At 46.7% G+C, this 16,267-nt stretch overlaps 1 protein-coding gene across 3 annotated transcripts in view; it reads right to left on the bottom strand.

The window, feature by feature from the left end:
* The window catches only part of CYTH1 (cytohesin 1), a 56,835-nt gene that overhangs the window by 18,959 nt on the left and 21,609 nt on the right, over window positions 1–16,267 (bottom strand). The window contains exon 1 of one of the 3 annotated variants that reach the window (XM_066613675.1): window positions 13,737–13,857. The exons of the other annotated variants lie outside the window; for them this stretch is intronic. Within the exon in view, the coding sequence (XP_066469772.1) occupies window positions 13,737–13,758 (22 nt within the window). The 5' untranslated portion in view covers window positions 13,759–13,857. Of the gene's footprint in view, window positions 1–13,736; window positions 13,858–16,267 lie in introns of those variants that run through there. 3 annotated transcript variants of the gene reach the window in all.

The raw sequence follows: 16,267 nt of genomic DNA, 5'->3' as shown, positions 1-16,267 counted from the left end.
GTCCTGAATTTTGCATTTTAGGTTACAGAGACCTGTATTGGACTATTGATGGTGAAAGCATGCCTTGAGCATTATTCTAGTGATACCAATGAGCTCTTAACACACAAACACGAGCTATGGAGAAAGGCATTATTTAATGGAAAGGATGTGATATATAAGAGCACAACAAAAATCAAGATGTGACTGTACAAAAAGTAGAAAGGAGCAAAATTTTGTGAGTTCCGCTCAAGAATGCAGAAGATCAGATTTAGTATGAGATGAGTCTGAAGCATTTAAAAAGATGGTATAGAAAGGAAAATTTCATCATGCGTAACTTCTTCCCCCACAGTTTTGCAGTGGCCAAAGAAGTTGCATCCAATTGCAGTTGCCCCCCTTTTATGCAGCTGTTTAAAAGGCACAGGGGCCTGCCCCCCCCCCCCCACTGAATCTAGAAAACCTATAACTTGCTGCTGTGTCAAGCTCTAAATTTTCAGGAAGCTACACTGAGCACACATTCTTGAAAGGCTAGCCCAGGACGGGTGAAAGCAGCCAACCATTTAATTCAGCTAAGGTGGTTGGTGTGGAACATGCACTCCAAACTACATGAGGTTGGCTTATTTGCCACAGATACCATGTAGTATGAGTTACAGGTGGAAGACTCCAGGACAACTTCAGTCCTCCAGATTGACATCCGGCAGGGTTGAGAAACTTGCATGTCTGCAGTTATGGCTCACCTTAAAGCCTGATGTAGCTACTGTACTCTTCAGGGACATGTCTTTGGAACCCACCAAAGGCACCCTAGAAACAGTGCTAAAATACTGTATGCACAAAGTGTTGCATTAAGACATTTTGCATCTGCTGGCCTCATACCAACCACAGATCCCAGGAGAAAAATACACATAAAGCAAATTGCGCCCAACTCCTGCTTCACAAAGTGGAACTGCCTGGGAAGGCCATGGCAGCTGATGCTTTCTAGTCAACACACAAGCCCCAGTTAGTAGAGACACAGGGAAAGTGATAAGGGGCAGTGCAGATCTGACTCACATCTCTGCAGCATGACTACAGTGGGTTTTCACATCTGCAGCTAGCAGCATGAGATGGGACATTCCCCAAATACCACTAGAGGAATTCAAGCAATGCTCATGTCCATCACATTCTAGGAGCTGCAGGCAGGGGGAGTGTCTTGATTTGATCCTGCCAGGATTTTTGCTGATTTAGCTAGCTTGAGATGGAAGCAGCAGGGTAGAACTTAGAGAGGTGAGATCAGAACAGCTTTGGCCGTTCCTATGTCATACACTTACTCAACCCAGTCAGGCAACAAGTAGTGGGGGATGGATCCTTTGTACCTCAGCTTTCCCCTGCAGTGTTGAGGGGGTGGTGAGAGCACTGGGGTCCCGAGCCTAGTGGGAGCACAGATTCATAGTTTGGGTGGGGAACCAAGCCCCAGCCCTGAGCCTATTTCAGAGAGTTCAGAGTTCCTGACACAACAAGGCTCCATTGTGTGGCTGCTAGAACAGAGAAGCCAAACAAGGGAAGTGCCTTTTCGTTGCTTTGCAGTTGGACACGAGGGCAGAAGCCCAGAGCCAAGCTTACTGCAACCACAGCATACAAAGAAGGCTGCTCTTAAAGAGGCAGCACTTCCTCATGTCTAGCAGGCAGGGTAGATGGGTAACATATAGGAGCCCAAGGCACGCCACAGCCTTGGCCCAGAGCTGCATGTAACCAGCCTAAAAACAGGGGAAAAGTTGTGTCAAATACTATCAAGTACTAAAAGCACTAGACAATTAGACCAAAAAAGTGCTGTACTAATTTCAAAATCTACTTTTCTCAAAACCTTTACAGAGCACAATGAGAGATCGCATGAAGGTGTCTCCTCTCCATAGCAAGTAGTTTAAAAGAAGTCCACTGGGTCTTACACTGGACTGACACTTGCTTCCAAAGTCTGGCTCCTTAGGTGAAGAGATGATTCTGTCACACACAGAAAGGCAAAACCTCCAAGTACTGTTATGTGCAAAGTGCCTCCCCTTTGTGTAGGGAATACTTCCTTACCAATTTGAAAACTGCCTTTCAGCCTGTGGTGGAAAAGATTTCCGTGGCCATTGCACCACTTTAGAAGTGGTCCAGGGAGGTAGCCACTCAACTGAGAGCAGAAACTTGAGGTCTGATCTTGTCTGGGTGGCCTGACAGTGTAGGGAAGGAGTCATCCCTGGAGTAACAGTGAATCTTCTCCAGGTGGGTGAGTCAACATATCCGTATGCTCCCCTCCAAAGGCATGCGTGCATTTTGTGCTTCCTCCAAACTCTGTTTCTGTTCAGAGGTGCCAGCAAGAGAAGCTAATCCTTGTCACTTAATTCAGGGGAAAGAGGGTAGAAGCACACTTATTTCTGCCACTTATCAGATGACTCCATATTACAACAACCAAGGTAAACTAACCACTTACACAAGGGCATTCTCCACTTCAAGTACAAATGAGTACAAACTTATGAATACAAAAAGTTAACTGGTAATTGACCAGTCAAATATTGTCAGAGTCCCAATCCTACCAAAGTCAGTGCCACATATTTTTATTTAGGGTGGTACATGAGAAGATGCTGTGGGGGGAGCGGCAGTTGCCTCTGTATGTGCCTCAGAAAGTTAAAAGAAATATATTGAGGCTAATGAGTCAAGGAACTTTGAACAGCTCAAGTCTAAGCAAAATATTTGAATCAAGTCTGCAATCAGCTGCTTTTGGGATAGGGAACATTCCTCAAAGAGAAGCAGTTTATTCAGAGTTGCTCATCAGAGCATGTGCACACTACTCAAACCACTCTCTTGCTCTCTTCCCTTAGAAGTAGGCAGTCTCATTTCCAATACCTGCTGCTAGCAACAAATTAAAATATAGTTCTAATACTACCCACAATTTCTTACAGAAACAACCTGCAAATGCCAGGGAATATTCTCTGGCCCAGTGTTTTCTCAGTACAAAGCTCCTTTCACCCACTTGTGTATCAAATGCATCTGGGCTCAGTTCAGAGAAAGGCACCCCATGAGCACTCTTTATGCTTCATTCATTTCATACCAGCGAGCTATGCCAAGCGGGCACCAACTACCCAAAGAGAATCCACTCAGAGCTGGATCCTGATCTTGCAAAAAAGCGAAACAAAGCTTGCAGCAACCCATCTGCCTGCCAGACAACCCACATCAACTCTAGTTGGAGTTCACCAACTTCTGTGAGTGAAAGCGAGAGAGAGTTCTACCCTCTGCTCCCCTTCCAGAGCAAACAGGGAAATGCATGGAAATAGAAAGCACAAAGCCATCATGTTCAGAACCATATTGGGTAGGACCATAAAATTGAGGAGGGGGCTGTGAAAGTCCAGGCATCCAAAGAAAGTGCTAAATACCAGGCTCAAGGCCGCTCCCCAAAACCATTTCCCAATTCTCTCTCTGGTTTCTGGTCCCCAAGGCAATTTGCTTAAAGGTCTGTGTCTGATGATCTCTTCTCTTAGAATCCACCTATTGGTTTTAGTTTCTGACCTAAAAGAAAAACTCCCTTAGCCCTTGATGCTAAGATGGCTCCCCTATTCACATGCCTAGCAGCTGATCCAAGTAGCTCCCACAAACTGGCAATTTCTCCTCAGGGGAGGAGGAAGGCTTGCCTACCCAGCTGCTCTTCGGGCAGGGCAAAGATGGGGTCATATTGATGACGATGATTCTCTCTCTCTCTCTCCCCCCCCATACCCCTTACTCTGTACTAGGGCCTAGGAGGGGGGGGGTAAAGGGGGTAATTTGTACCTGGGTCCAGGGTCAAAAAGGGGGCCCAGGAACCACTGGAAGGGGCCCAGAAATTTCCTGGAATATTACATTTTCCTATCTGCTCAAGCTTGTTGCCCGCATGGGACGCTGGGAACACTACCATGAGTGTGTGGCTGCAGCTAATGGAAAGCCATATATGCTGGGCTGAGGCATGCATACATGACACTCCAGATTGTCAAATCTGGAAGGAAACTGGACAGCTACAGTAGCTCTGCATGCTAATTTTCTGTGTGATTCTCTATATTTGAAAGATTCGAGAGAGACTTAGGAGTGTGCTTGGTTTTCCATGTTACTGTATCTAGCTGCCAATGCTACATGGGTGGATAGGCCTGGGCTCCAAAGGCTTTTCCAGCCTTCTCCACCCTTCCTGACCCTGTTTTGCCCTTCCCCCATTTTGCTCACCCATCACCACACTCCCTCACTCTTTTTACCCCTCTCCCTTTGCAAATTGGCCCAAAAGAAACTTCATACCCCCTGGTAAAATTCCTCTTAGAGGCCCCGCTCTGTACCACCTGCCCAGAGTTTATTCTAGGCCTAACTTTATCTTCAGTTCTTGCTCGGAGAACTTAAAAACACTCCCCATAGCAGAAAACAGTGATCTCAACCCAGTGAAAGCATCCTTGCACATGGACACAAACATAGGGAAAATCCAGTTCTCACACGCAGATCAGACAGATGGGGAAACTGCTGGGAGCAAGTGGGGCCAAGATACATAAAACAGTAGGTTCTTTCAACCACACTCAGCTCCCCTTCTACCTCTTCACCCCCTCCTATGATGCAGCTTTCCTCCCACCAAGAACATGGCTCAGAGGAAAGCCAGAGGCAACACTGTGCTTTCCATACCCAGCATAAGCTACTAGGGAATGCTGGCAGGCACACTATCATGAGTATATGCAGGACAGCAAAATGTGCAACACCAAGCATGGCTATGACAGCAAGGACAGACACACGATGCTCAGCAAGAACAAGACACAGGCACATGTCACTAAATACAGCTGTGATGGCTAGACTGGCACACAGGCAGGGCAACAAACTGCAGCTTTGCATCTTGGAAGAGCAGAGACTGAATTCCCATTTGCAAACACACACAGAAACACACATGCTTACCTCAAGCTGCCGCCCTAGCTCCTTCAGCCCACTGTCAATGTAAGCCTCGTGACGCACCATCAGTGCGCTAGTAGCCCATGTGCTGGGGAGCCCAGCCCTGTCAAGGGGAAGGGGATGTGTCTTGGCCTCCGTTCATTCTACTCAATTGAGCTTCTCTGCTTGTGTTGGCTCCCATAGAAGATGACAGCTTTAGAACCGCCCACCTGCCGCTGTACAGAGCCCAGGCATTAACCCTTGCCTGGACAGACCGCAGCACAGCAGCAGGACACAGACACACAGTGACAAAGCCGAGCAGCACATAAAAAGACAACTGAATATCAGACAGCAAAGTTCTTTCAGAAAGAGCTCAGGGCCCGACATCAGTAGTTTCTAGTAGAATAATGTACTCACCTGGGAATTCCTTCAGGTTCTTAAGGGGACTCTTGTTCCCTTATGCCTGTTTCTACACATGAAACCTTTTTGGAATCCTAAATCATGTCGAAAGTTATAACCACCACATAGGTTTTATTCTCCGATGTACAACAGTCAGATGTTTCTCTCATAGTGCCAAACGCCCCACCCACCCATCCTACTTTTGATGCAATTCCCCCCTCCAACTGCTATGATTACAACAGAAATGAATAAGTGTTTATTCTGTGAAATCTAGGTCTCCAGCACAATCACTGTGGCCTCATGAATTGTAAAATCCACCTTTCACCCCCTGAATTGCAAGTGGCTCAGTGAAATGTGATGTTTGTGGTTACAAAATTGCACACTATTTCCATTTTGTTATGACTCAAAAATTCAAGTTTGCAACATTTTTTCTGTATTAATTTCAGACTGGGAACTGGACTGTTCCAGGTTTAGTTTCATACCCACATCAAATAACCCACAACCCTCCACTCCTGTTCTTTGCCTTCCATTTGTGTGCAATCATATAGGGCAGAGGTCTTCAAACCCCGGCCCGGGGGCCATATGCGGCCCGCAGCAAACCTCTTTCCAGTCCACGGCCAATGTCTTGTACCCTGAAAGCCTCTGGCCCACTCAACTGAACATGACCAGAACTGTGCTCTGAGTGTTGTCTGGAGGGTGTTCTGAGGGCCAGAGAGGTTGAATGAATGAGCCCATTCATTCATTTATTCACTCATCTAAGTTCCATCTCTAATTTATTTAAGCTTTATATTGAAATTTTTTTTCCGGCCCTCCACACCACACCAGATATTTGATACAGCCCTCTGGCCAAAAAGTTTGGAGGCCCCTTATGTAGGGTAACAGATATTCTTTTCCTGGAAGTGCTGTCTTGGTGAGATGCCCTTTCTGAGTTTCTGGAAAGGTTTCTGCCAATTTGGCTGAAGGGTGACACACTGGACACATCATTTGCTCTTTTTTGTAACCCCTGAAATTACACCTGAAACTAGCATTTTATAAGTCTGAGTTTAATCATTATGTCAGTTTCCAGTACTCATTAAAGGTTTGCTGGCTTGCAATTCAGTAACAATGCCTGCTTCTTTCCTGAGGACCTGCCTGCCTGCCAAGTAAGTGTCACAGGCTGGCTAGGTGAGGCACTGGCCAGCAGCTCATAATCAGCGGGGCCCACACAGCCCAGGCCCATCCCTGCACCCAACATATGAGTGGCAAAAGCAGCACCCAGTGCACCATAAGGTGCTGGGCAGGGGGACCCAGCGCAGGGCTTTGCCTCAGGCCTCCCATCAACCTGGTGTCTACAGTGCTGTTCAATGCCAGAAGAGGGCGTCCCTTGAAGGGAGAAAGAATGCAGAGTTTATCCGCCTGCTGCTTCACATCATCCCCCTCAAATGCTCCAAGCCCGGTGGAGCTCCAGATTTCCCATGCTTCTGGGACTCAAAGAATTCAGAGCATTAGCCCAAGAATTCTGGTTTCCAGAAAGTTACCATTACATTCATACTTTTTGTTACTTCCACATATGTTTTCAGGTCACTTAGAGAGTCAGAAACAGAGGGAAGGGTGAACTGCCACAGGCCCCACACTCTGGATGGCCCTGCACTGAGAGGGGAGGACTGGAGCAACAGCAGCCATAGTGCTGGAGAAGCTGGTAAAGGGCCTGCCACAATACTGTTCCAATCACTCTTTGACTCTCAGTGCCTTCCCACATCTTCCTGTTCTAAAGCAGCAGTAAGGCAGTGGAGGCAGAAGGAGACGGTGGTGGAAGCAGGGGGGAGAGTTTAGGCAGGTGGAATTTGGGCACTACTTGAGGTGCTGGTCCAAATTTGACTGTCAGAATAGTCCCAGGCCCCACACACCCCTAGGGGCAGCCCTGCTTAAAAAGTCAGCTCTATACTACTAAACAGCTTATGCTTCTCACTAGTAAAAATAACTTCGATTCCCACTTTGAGAAATCCATATTAGAATTCAGCACCATGTAGCATGTTTCCATTGTTCAGAATATCTTATCCAAATAAGGTTTGATCTTCTCATAAATTTTGGGGACCTTCTGACACACCTCTTCACTGGCCTGGTTTGGTACCTCTAGGCTACAGTCAAACTCCCTAAAGACTGCTGAATTTCCATAATGCCTGACTCACTAAAACACAGTACATCAACTGAGTAATTTCACAAATGGCCTCTCCTCCAATGTGCCCCAAGCAAACTTTTCAGTTGCATTGTGTCTTATCTGTTCTGCCCTTGTGTGACATCAGACCTGTTTACACAAAGGTACTTGTTTCTTCTTCTAACTTCAGTGAACCTCTTTCTCAATTCCAGTTGAAGAACTAGAGTTTGAACTTGTGTTGAATACCCTATTCTTGCCCCCCCCCCCAATTTTCCTGTATTTTTTGACACTGAACTGCCCAGAACCTCCAGTGCAGGTTCAACTGCCTAAAAAGCTGCTGAGACATCCTTTTTCAGGCAGCTGTCTGTGTGAGACTCATTACTAGAGGGAGAGCATATAGGTTGGTAGCTTGGGCTTCTCTTCCTTCTCGAAATGGACACCCTGTTGTGCTTAGCAACTGGGAAGCCAAGCCTGTCTGTCTAGGTCCAAGGGATGGGATGGAGAAGCCAGGGGGGTTCCATTTCTCCAATCAAGTAACTTGTTGACATCATCCTAGCAAGGTAATGTATTTGCCAACACACAAGGAACACATTCACTGCCAGCTGCCTGAGTGACCACCTCGTTGGGTCACTCAGAGGATGCGCCCACTTGCTCACCTGCAAGTATAATGACTGGTGATTCCTTGAGCAATGTGTGTAAACTAGAGACCATCTAGCTAGACTGAGTTCAGAAAGGTTTGTTTTTCTTTGCTTTGTCTGCTAAGTAACTCCAGCCCGCCTGCAAACTTTCTCAGGCTTAAACTATTTCTGCCCCAACACTGCATATACATAACAGGGACATCTGTGTGTACACATGTGGGCCTGGTAAAAATGGGTTAAGATGTGTGTGGTGGTGGGGGGGGTCTGTAGGTTGAAGGTTTTACGTAGCATCCCAGCCCCATCTACTGGGCATTACAGGTTACTGCATCCATTTGATTAAAAAAAATTGTGCTTTCCAGACAAGCTCAGGTAATTTTTTTAATCAGCCTGCTTGTACTTTTAGCACCACACCTTTCTTTCTCCATAACATTCATTCCCATTTCTGTTACACTTTTAATAAACTAGTTTTATTTTGACCTTTCATCTGCCTAGCCCATGTTCACAGGTAATTCTGTGGATTGTCATGTCTCTTCATTCTGCAGATTCTTTTTTTAATAAGAACCTCTTATGCTCAGTGCTCTCCTGGGAGGAGGGTTTTCCAGATGCCCTCCCTCCTGCCTGGTCTCTACAGCCTAGTATAGTGGCAGTGGATAAAAATTACCATGGTTTTTTTCCCCTGTTTAGCTGCTGGTCCAGTAAAGGGAAAATGAGGAGAAGGAAGGGGTCATGCATCCTAAACACTAGACACTGCTCCCTTTGGTCAGCCAGTCTTCTCGCAGGAGCCCCTTTCCCTGACAGAACTGCATTAAAAAATTTTATCATTCGCACCCTTCTATGCAGACCTGGACTCTCTAGTCCTCAACCTCACCTGCCCTTTCTTGAACAATTAAAAACAGAGCCCATGAATGCCTCCTAATAATACGTTTCTTTTGTATTCCCTTCCTGAGTGCACCAGACATGCCTCTCTCTCCTATCACACTGAAAGATGGAAGCAAGGATTGAACAGATCCTACTCCCCAAACCAGGTCTACAACTCAGCTAACAAAACATGACAGCATCTTCAAGAACTGGTTCCCTAGTCAGGGACACCTTGTTATTCCACTGTTGCATGGCAAATCCCACAATAGCAGGCAATGGAGAACAGACAAGAGGACTGAGACACCAGACTCACCGAAATGTGAACTTTAGGCTGCCTTGTGGAAGGTACTTTAAATATACACTACATGACAACAATAAGCACATGCTGAGCTATCCGTATGCAGTGGTTCACCACACACAAGAAAATATTACCACCAAGGCACCACAAAAGGCAGAACAAAACATTTACCTTGGGTGTGACGGTGAACTATTGGCTAGTCCCTGTGGTGAACTGAACAAATGGTTCACCATGAAGAACTATTGAAGGCAGCTGCACTCCACGTCAACCAGTTCAGACTTCAGACACAGTCTGGAATCACCAGCAAAGAGCTTCCCTCGACGTTCAAAATCTTAGGCTACCTTGGTCAAGCCACCTCAAGGTAGCACCCATCATTTCTACATGATAAATGTTCCTTCTGTGTATCCCATATGACAAAATCCAAGATTCATTATGTCCTGAAGTACTACTTGTTTTGTTTTATTCTTTAGGACATGGTACAGTTTGGAGATTTTTGTTGTTTAGGGGAGTAGTCAAAAGGAGTAGTCAAAAGGATAGAAGAAAGGGTGAAAATTCACTTCATGATGAGTTTGTAAAATCTACCGTTGATATGTCAATAGACAGTGATAGGAGATTCACAGCACTTGTCAGGAGTTCTCTTCAGAACAGGAACATCTACTATGTCTTGAGCCCACACAGCAGCTCAGAAGAAAGTTATGGGTGAGAGGGCAAATGCATCTATCAGCAAAGCAGCTGGGAAAAAAGTGCCATCTTACACCTGGAGATGGTAGCACAGGTCTAATAGATTAGGTTTACAAAATATTTGCTACCACTACACTCCCTCTTTGCCAATACACAATGTCAGATATGGTTAAGAGGGGGAGAACAGTTGCTCTAAGGAAGGAAGAGAAAGACAGTTATAGAAGAGACTTGGGAGTATTAAGCTTTCAGTTGTAAGCACCATAGCACACACCTAGTGCAGAGGCTGGGGTAAACAGGGCCAAAGGGGAAGAGAAACTCTAGATATTGGCAGCTTCATGTGTATATAGTGCAAAGGGTTTAACCCTACTAGATACTTTTCAGGTTAACCATTAGGTGCCTGTGGAGGTAGCAATAAGATTTCAGACTGCCCCTTGTCACCCTCTTTCCCTTCTCAAATAAGAACTTCATGCCTCGACAGGATAAGACTCCATGGAGCCAGACCAATTACACTCACCACCACTGCAGCCACATACTCTGGTTGGAAGCCAGACAGCTTCCTGTCAGCTCAAGACAACAAGCCAATCAGTATCCTATATTCACCACAGGAACAAAGGCCAGGCAGTCAGACGTCTTCACAAAACACACTCTCTCTCATGCACATGTACGTGTGCACACACAAAAGTAGGACATTCACACAGCCTGTGAGGGTGATGTGAAGACTGCACATCACAAGTACTAAGTGGGTTGCTGAGTGGCCACATTGCTCAGCAATCCAGAAGTTTGGCTACGACATCATTGCTGAATGTTCAGAAGTGATGTGGCGACACAGTTGCAATGCCATGCAGCTTCAGAAGTGGTCCACAATCCAGTACAGACCCCTGGAACTCTGATCACAAGACATGTGGACAAGACTACAAGGCCAAGGGGTACATTTGGCTCTAGTTGCTGATCCCCAGGATGGGTCCCTGGCTGTGTGCTTCAGTTCCAGGTATTGCTAAAAGAAAGAAATTCAATCATATACTTTCTCCAATTTGCTATTTAAGTGGCAGTCAAGCCCTCACTCTGCTAGTACATATGTTCACAAGAAAGTACCCCAACTTGTCAGTGTTGTCTAGTAGACTATGTACACAGTCTTTCTCCCACAGTTTCTCTCCTTTCATTCTAGGTACTAAATCTCTCACACTTACAGAGAGAGAGAGAGAGAGAGAGAGAGAGAGAGAGAGAGAGAGAGATCAAAAAATATGCCAAGCCTTTAAATCTCAAGCAAGGGCTCCAAGTAAATGAAGTACATGGTACACTAGAGATTCTCAAACTGGGACATTGCAACACCCCAGCCTGAGAAGCTCGGTCTTTGACCCTTTAAGGGGCAGGGAGTGGGAAAGTGCAGGGGGATTGCAAAACCGGAAGTGGGTCACAATCTTTATTTTTACATTTTCCAAGGCTTGGGGAGCCCTGCAGAGGCTTTGGTGAAACTCCCTGCATCCCTGGAAGGCTGCTGCTTGCTAGTAAATAGCATGAAGCCCCTGTCACCTGTCATACAATCCTAGGGATCACATCACTGCATTTTCCCCTCCCCTGCAAAGACTCACTGGGGATCCCAAATTCCCGGAGAGTTTGGGAACCCCTGGACTGTCACACTAGGAAGGCCCAACAGCAAGGAACACAACTTTGACTCAATTCCCATAAAATGCCTATTTATAGAGGACATCAGACACAACTGGTTCTGCAAAGAAATCCGCAAAGTAAATTTGCATGGATAAAGCAGAGTTAGTAATGATAATTACTAGAAGCTTACAGTGCAAGTTAGGGTGCCTGTGAAAGCTTTAATATACTTTGTAACCAACAATGATCCATTCTAAGATAGCCCAAGTAAAAATTATTCACATTGGCTTGTTTTAAGGGTGGATGAACTGAAGCAAACTAGTTACTCTCCAGTGCCTTGATTCAATGGAACCATCAATCCCCACATACTCTGGCAAATCCTCAAGCCACTAAGGATCAAACTGCACCATTCATTACAGAGGAAACAAAAGAAGCACAGATGATAATGCATGAGCTGCCGTCTGCAGAATCTAGGACCATCTACAGAAGATGAACATACACAGTCCAATCATGTCAGTTTCAGGGTGTGTGAAAAGGGTACTACTGTACCCTTTGGAAAAGCATCCCATTCCAAGAGGAAACGGATGCCAAGATGCAATAATGAAGGAGACTATGCCAACAAATAAGACTAGCCCCATATTGCCTACACAGGCAGACAAAAAGTCTTTTCCCAATTCCAAGCAGACATGCAAAGAGAGACATGTGGCTACTCAATGTGGATTGATTTGGCAGAGCAAGCTGAGACCCAGAGGTAAATACTGCAGGTTCTAGATTCAATCTAAGCCAGTGTTTCTCAACAGTTGTCCTCCGCTGTACCACTTCACAAGGTCAACCTATTCGAAGTACCACCGGACGTAGCTGGCGATGACATCATTGCCAGTTTCTTCTGGGTTGGGAGGCCAGATGCAACGCGACAAACACCAGTAAGAGGCTCAGGGTGGATGGGTAGGTTTTTCTAAGTGGAAAAGCAGGCTTTGGAGCCTCCTACCACTGTTTGTTGTGTCACATTACTGGTCTCGCTGCCAGGTGGCATATGTTTAGGGGTCCCGCAAGTACCACCAGACACCACCTCAAGTACAACTGGTAGTACCCATACCACTGGTTGAGAAACACTGGTCTGAACTGCAGTAAAGGTAGGAGTATGAAGAAACAGCCCTATCTTCAGAAACCATTACAGTGGGCAGAGAGGCAAATCTCATTAAACTAGTCAAGCTTTGACGTCCCTGCCAAGTAAACAAACTACCCTTGGAGAACTCAAAGGGTCTATTTTAGAGCAGTAGCATACTGTCAGAAAAGTTCTTATATGATGCTGTCAAAAAAGCTAACTGAAAGACTCAAGGGAGAGTATCTGGAACAGAAAGGAAGCCACAAGATCAAGGCTGTGACAGACTGATAGCACTGCTCCAAGAGCAAGGCAAAAAGCCCATGGCCAGGCCAATGGATCTTCAGACTTTTGCAGGGGTTTATGTCAGAACTCCGTGCAGCTCCAGGCTGGGAAACATATCTATTTCCAAAGCTCAAGTTATTTTCCCCTGTTCCAACAGGTCTAGGAATTGCCAGCAAACGACACTAGTTCCTGCCTGTTCATCTCAGTAGCCACGTGCAGTGACTCAAGGAAAGCCGTAACACCACCCATTGCACATAAGCTGTGGCATGGAGGAAACAGAAGTCCAACAGAAGTATGCTGCCTCCTTAACCCATGTGTTCCTTTCCCAGCAGACACCTTGGTGCCCTGGGGCTGAGGTGGAAAGTGAGTGGGCAGGCAGTATCTTGCACCAGAGACACGCTTGAGCATGCAGCTAGAGAGCTGCCAACAGAAACCTCTTGCTTTTCAAGTGCAGCGAGTCTTGGCCTCTCCCACATAGCAGGAATAGGGCACTTGCATTCACTCAGGAGCCCTCTCCCTCAAGCCTCCATGCCTCTGCTCTGCAGAAGTAGGTCTACCTACTTTAATGGTTTCACTCATGTTCAGTACAGGTTTTCAAAAGGGCAGTCTCCTCTCCCCACCAAGGCACAATGGGGAGAGGAAGACTCCATGAGACGTGCGTCTGTCTCAAGGCCCCAAGGCTCTCTTCAGATGGACAATGTAGCAGAGCTTTGCTGGCAGCTGCTACAGAATACACAGGGCCACTTTCAGAAAGGCTTACACTTCCGTACAATGCCAGGCTAGATTTGGGTTCCCCATAACCTGGTTACTCTGGGGGATCCTCCTGCCAAGCAGTTCACCCAGCCACCCAAAGACAGAGCACGAGAGATCCCCACCACACGTGCTCACCGTTCTCCATCCTGAGCACCATGCTGCCAGTGGCAGGAAGGGGTGGAAGACCACTGCCAAGGTCCGTTTCCAGACAAGTTCAGCTTGACTGGGCAGACACCTGTGTCTAGCTTGCTGTCTGGCTGCTGCTTCCTAGAATGACTCAGGTGGGCGGCCCTTGCCTTGCCTGGGACGGATAGGCGTCATTACAGCCCTGACGGCAGCTGAGATAACCAGCAACGCCCTGTTCCTGTTCTGATCCCTCACCGCTTCTCAGGGCCGTTAACCCCTCATGCTCTTGAGGCCAGAGTGACACTACCTCTTGCTGGGTGGAGCTGTAAGCTGCCAGGGAACGTGTTAAGGTGGGGGTAGCAGCAAAATAAGCTTCCCAGGAGCTGAAAGCACCCCCACAAACCTGGCAGCAAAGAGAGGGTTGGTCCTACACACTACAAGTAAAGTGCTGCCTTAACTGGTACTCCTTATACAGCTGTTTACTAATTTAATTTTGAGTGCCGCTTTGGTTGCCTTTTTGAAAGCAGAAAGATGATATGTAAAACTTTCAAGAGTATTAAAATATGTGTGAAAATCCACTATCCATTATGAGACCTGAAAGATCCAGAAATCCTCAAAACATTTTGCTGTGCAAGCAACAAGCTCTAAATATACCACAGTTTTAAAGACAGTTGGGAAGGAATGTTGTTCTGCAATGCTGGAGAACTGAAGCAGCAGGGAGGAAGAGAATGGCCAAGTCAGCTTGGGTGTATCCTGTTTGTGCAGAGGGCCGTGAAGGCTCAAAGGAGGGGTCAAACACATGCAGCTAGGCCCTGTTCACCCTGTCATTCACCACCACCTCCCAGCATGCATCAGGGCCTCTTACGCCTCCCTTCAGGGCCCCTGGAAACTGAGAAGCCGATCAATTCCACTTCTAACACATTAATCTCCCTTTCTGTGTATCAGTCTCAGCCTAGACCCTTTCTGGAAACTTGTGCTGCTGGCTGGACTCTGCTGGGATTTCAGGGAACACCCTGGAGCAAACTGACTTGGAATCAAATGATGTGCAGAATTACCTTCCATCCCGATGGGTGACGGAAGATTTCTGGAGGAGATCACTGAGCATGCAGCTCAGTCAAGGAACTGGCTCCTGTACACCACCAGCTCATCAGCAAGCAAGCTGCTTCTCCCTTGCCAGCCATGTCCATACCCATATTCAGAGGGAGTACCCTTTTGAGAGAAGAAACCTGTTTCTTATACCTTTGCTACGTAAACCACTGATAAAACAATTTTTGTGTTACATAGTGTTAGCTTGACTTTTTAGTGTTTCTTACACAATTCAGAGGTGCTGATTCCAACAGTAATCTTAATTTTTTGTATCAAAACTTAATCTTAGATTTTGTGTTTTATCTATCACGGCGATTTTCAACCTTTTTCATTTCATGGTACGCTGACAAGGCACTAAAACTGTCAAGGCACACCATCAGGTTTTTGATAATTGCCAAGGCACACCATGCTGCCAGTGGGGACCTCACATCCCTATTGGCCTGACTGTCACTGATAAATGACCTGCCATCAAATTCCTGTGGCACACCTATGGACCACTTGCGGCACACCAGTGTGCCATAGCACAGTGGTTGAAAATGGCTGATCTATCCTGTTGCCTAATGCATTGTTACATGTCATATTATCCAACTATGTTGGCAACCTTCAGTCTCGAAAGCCTATGGTATCGCGCTCTGAATGGTGGTTCTGGAACAGCGTCTAGTGTGGCTGAAAAGGCCAATCCGGGAGTGACAATCCCTTCCACACCGGGAGCAAGTGCAGTCTGTCCCTGGTCTGTCTCCCTGGCTATGGGCCTTCCTTCTTTGCCTCTTTGCCTCAGTCTGTTGGCAAAGTGTCTCTTCAAACTGGGAAAGGCCATGCTGCACAGCCTGCCTCCAAGCGGGCCGCTCAGAGGCCAGGGTTTCTCACTTGTTGAGGTCCACTCCTAAGGCCTTCAGATCCCTCTTGCAGATGTCCTTGTATCGCAGCTGTGGTCTACCTGTAGGGCGCTTTCCTTGCACGAGTTCTCCATAGAGGAGATCCTTTGGAATCCGGCTATCATCCATTCTCACAACATGACCAAGCCAACGCAGGCGTCTGTTTCAGCAGTGCATACATGCTAGGGATTCCAGCTCGTTCTAGGACTGTGTTGTTTGGAACTTTGTCCTGCCAGGTGATGCCGAGAATGCGTCAGAGGCAGCGCATGTGGAAAGCGTTCAGTTTCCTCTCCTGTTGTGAGCAAAGAGTCCATGACTCGCTGCAGTACAGAAGTGTACTCAGGACACAAGCTCTGTAGACCTGGATCTTGGTATGTTCCGTCAGCTTCTTGTTGAACCAGACTCTCTTTGTGAGTCTGGAAAACGTGGTAGCTGCTGTACCGATGCGTTTGTTTAGCTCGGTATCAAGAGAAAGAGTGTCAGAGATCATTAAGCCAAGGTACACAAAGTCATGGACAACCTCCAGTTCATGCTCAGAGATTGCAATGCAGGGAGGTGAGTCCACATCCTGAACCATGA

Source organism: Tiliqua scincoides, chromosome 2 (genome assembly GCF_035046505.1).
Source record: "Tiliqua scincoides isolate rTilSci1 chromosome 2, rTilSci1.hap2, whole genome shotgun sequence".
Lineage (NCBI taxonomy): Eukaryota > Metazoa > Chordata > Lepidosauria > Squamata > Scincidae > Tiliqua > Tiliqua scincoides.
Note: the sequence above shows the minus strand (reverse complement) of the source record. Positions and strands in the feature narration are given on the sequence as shown.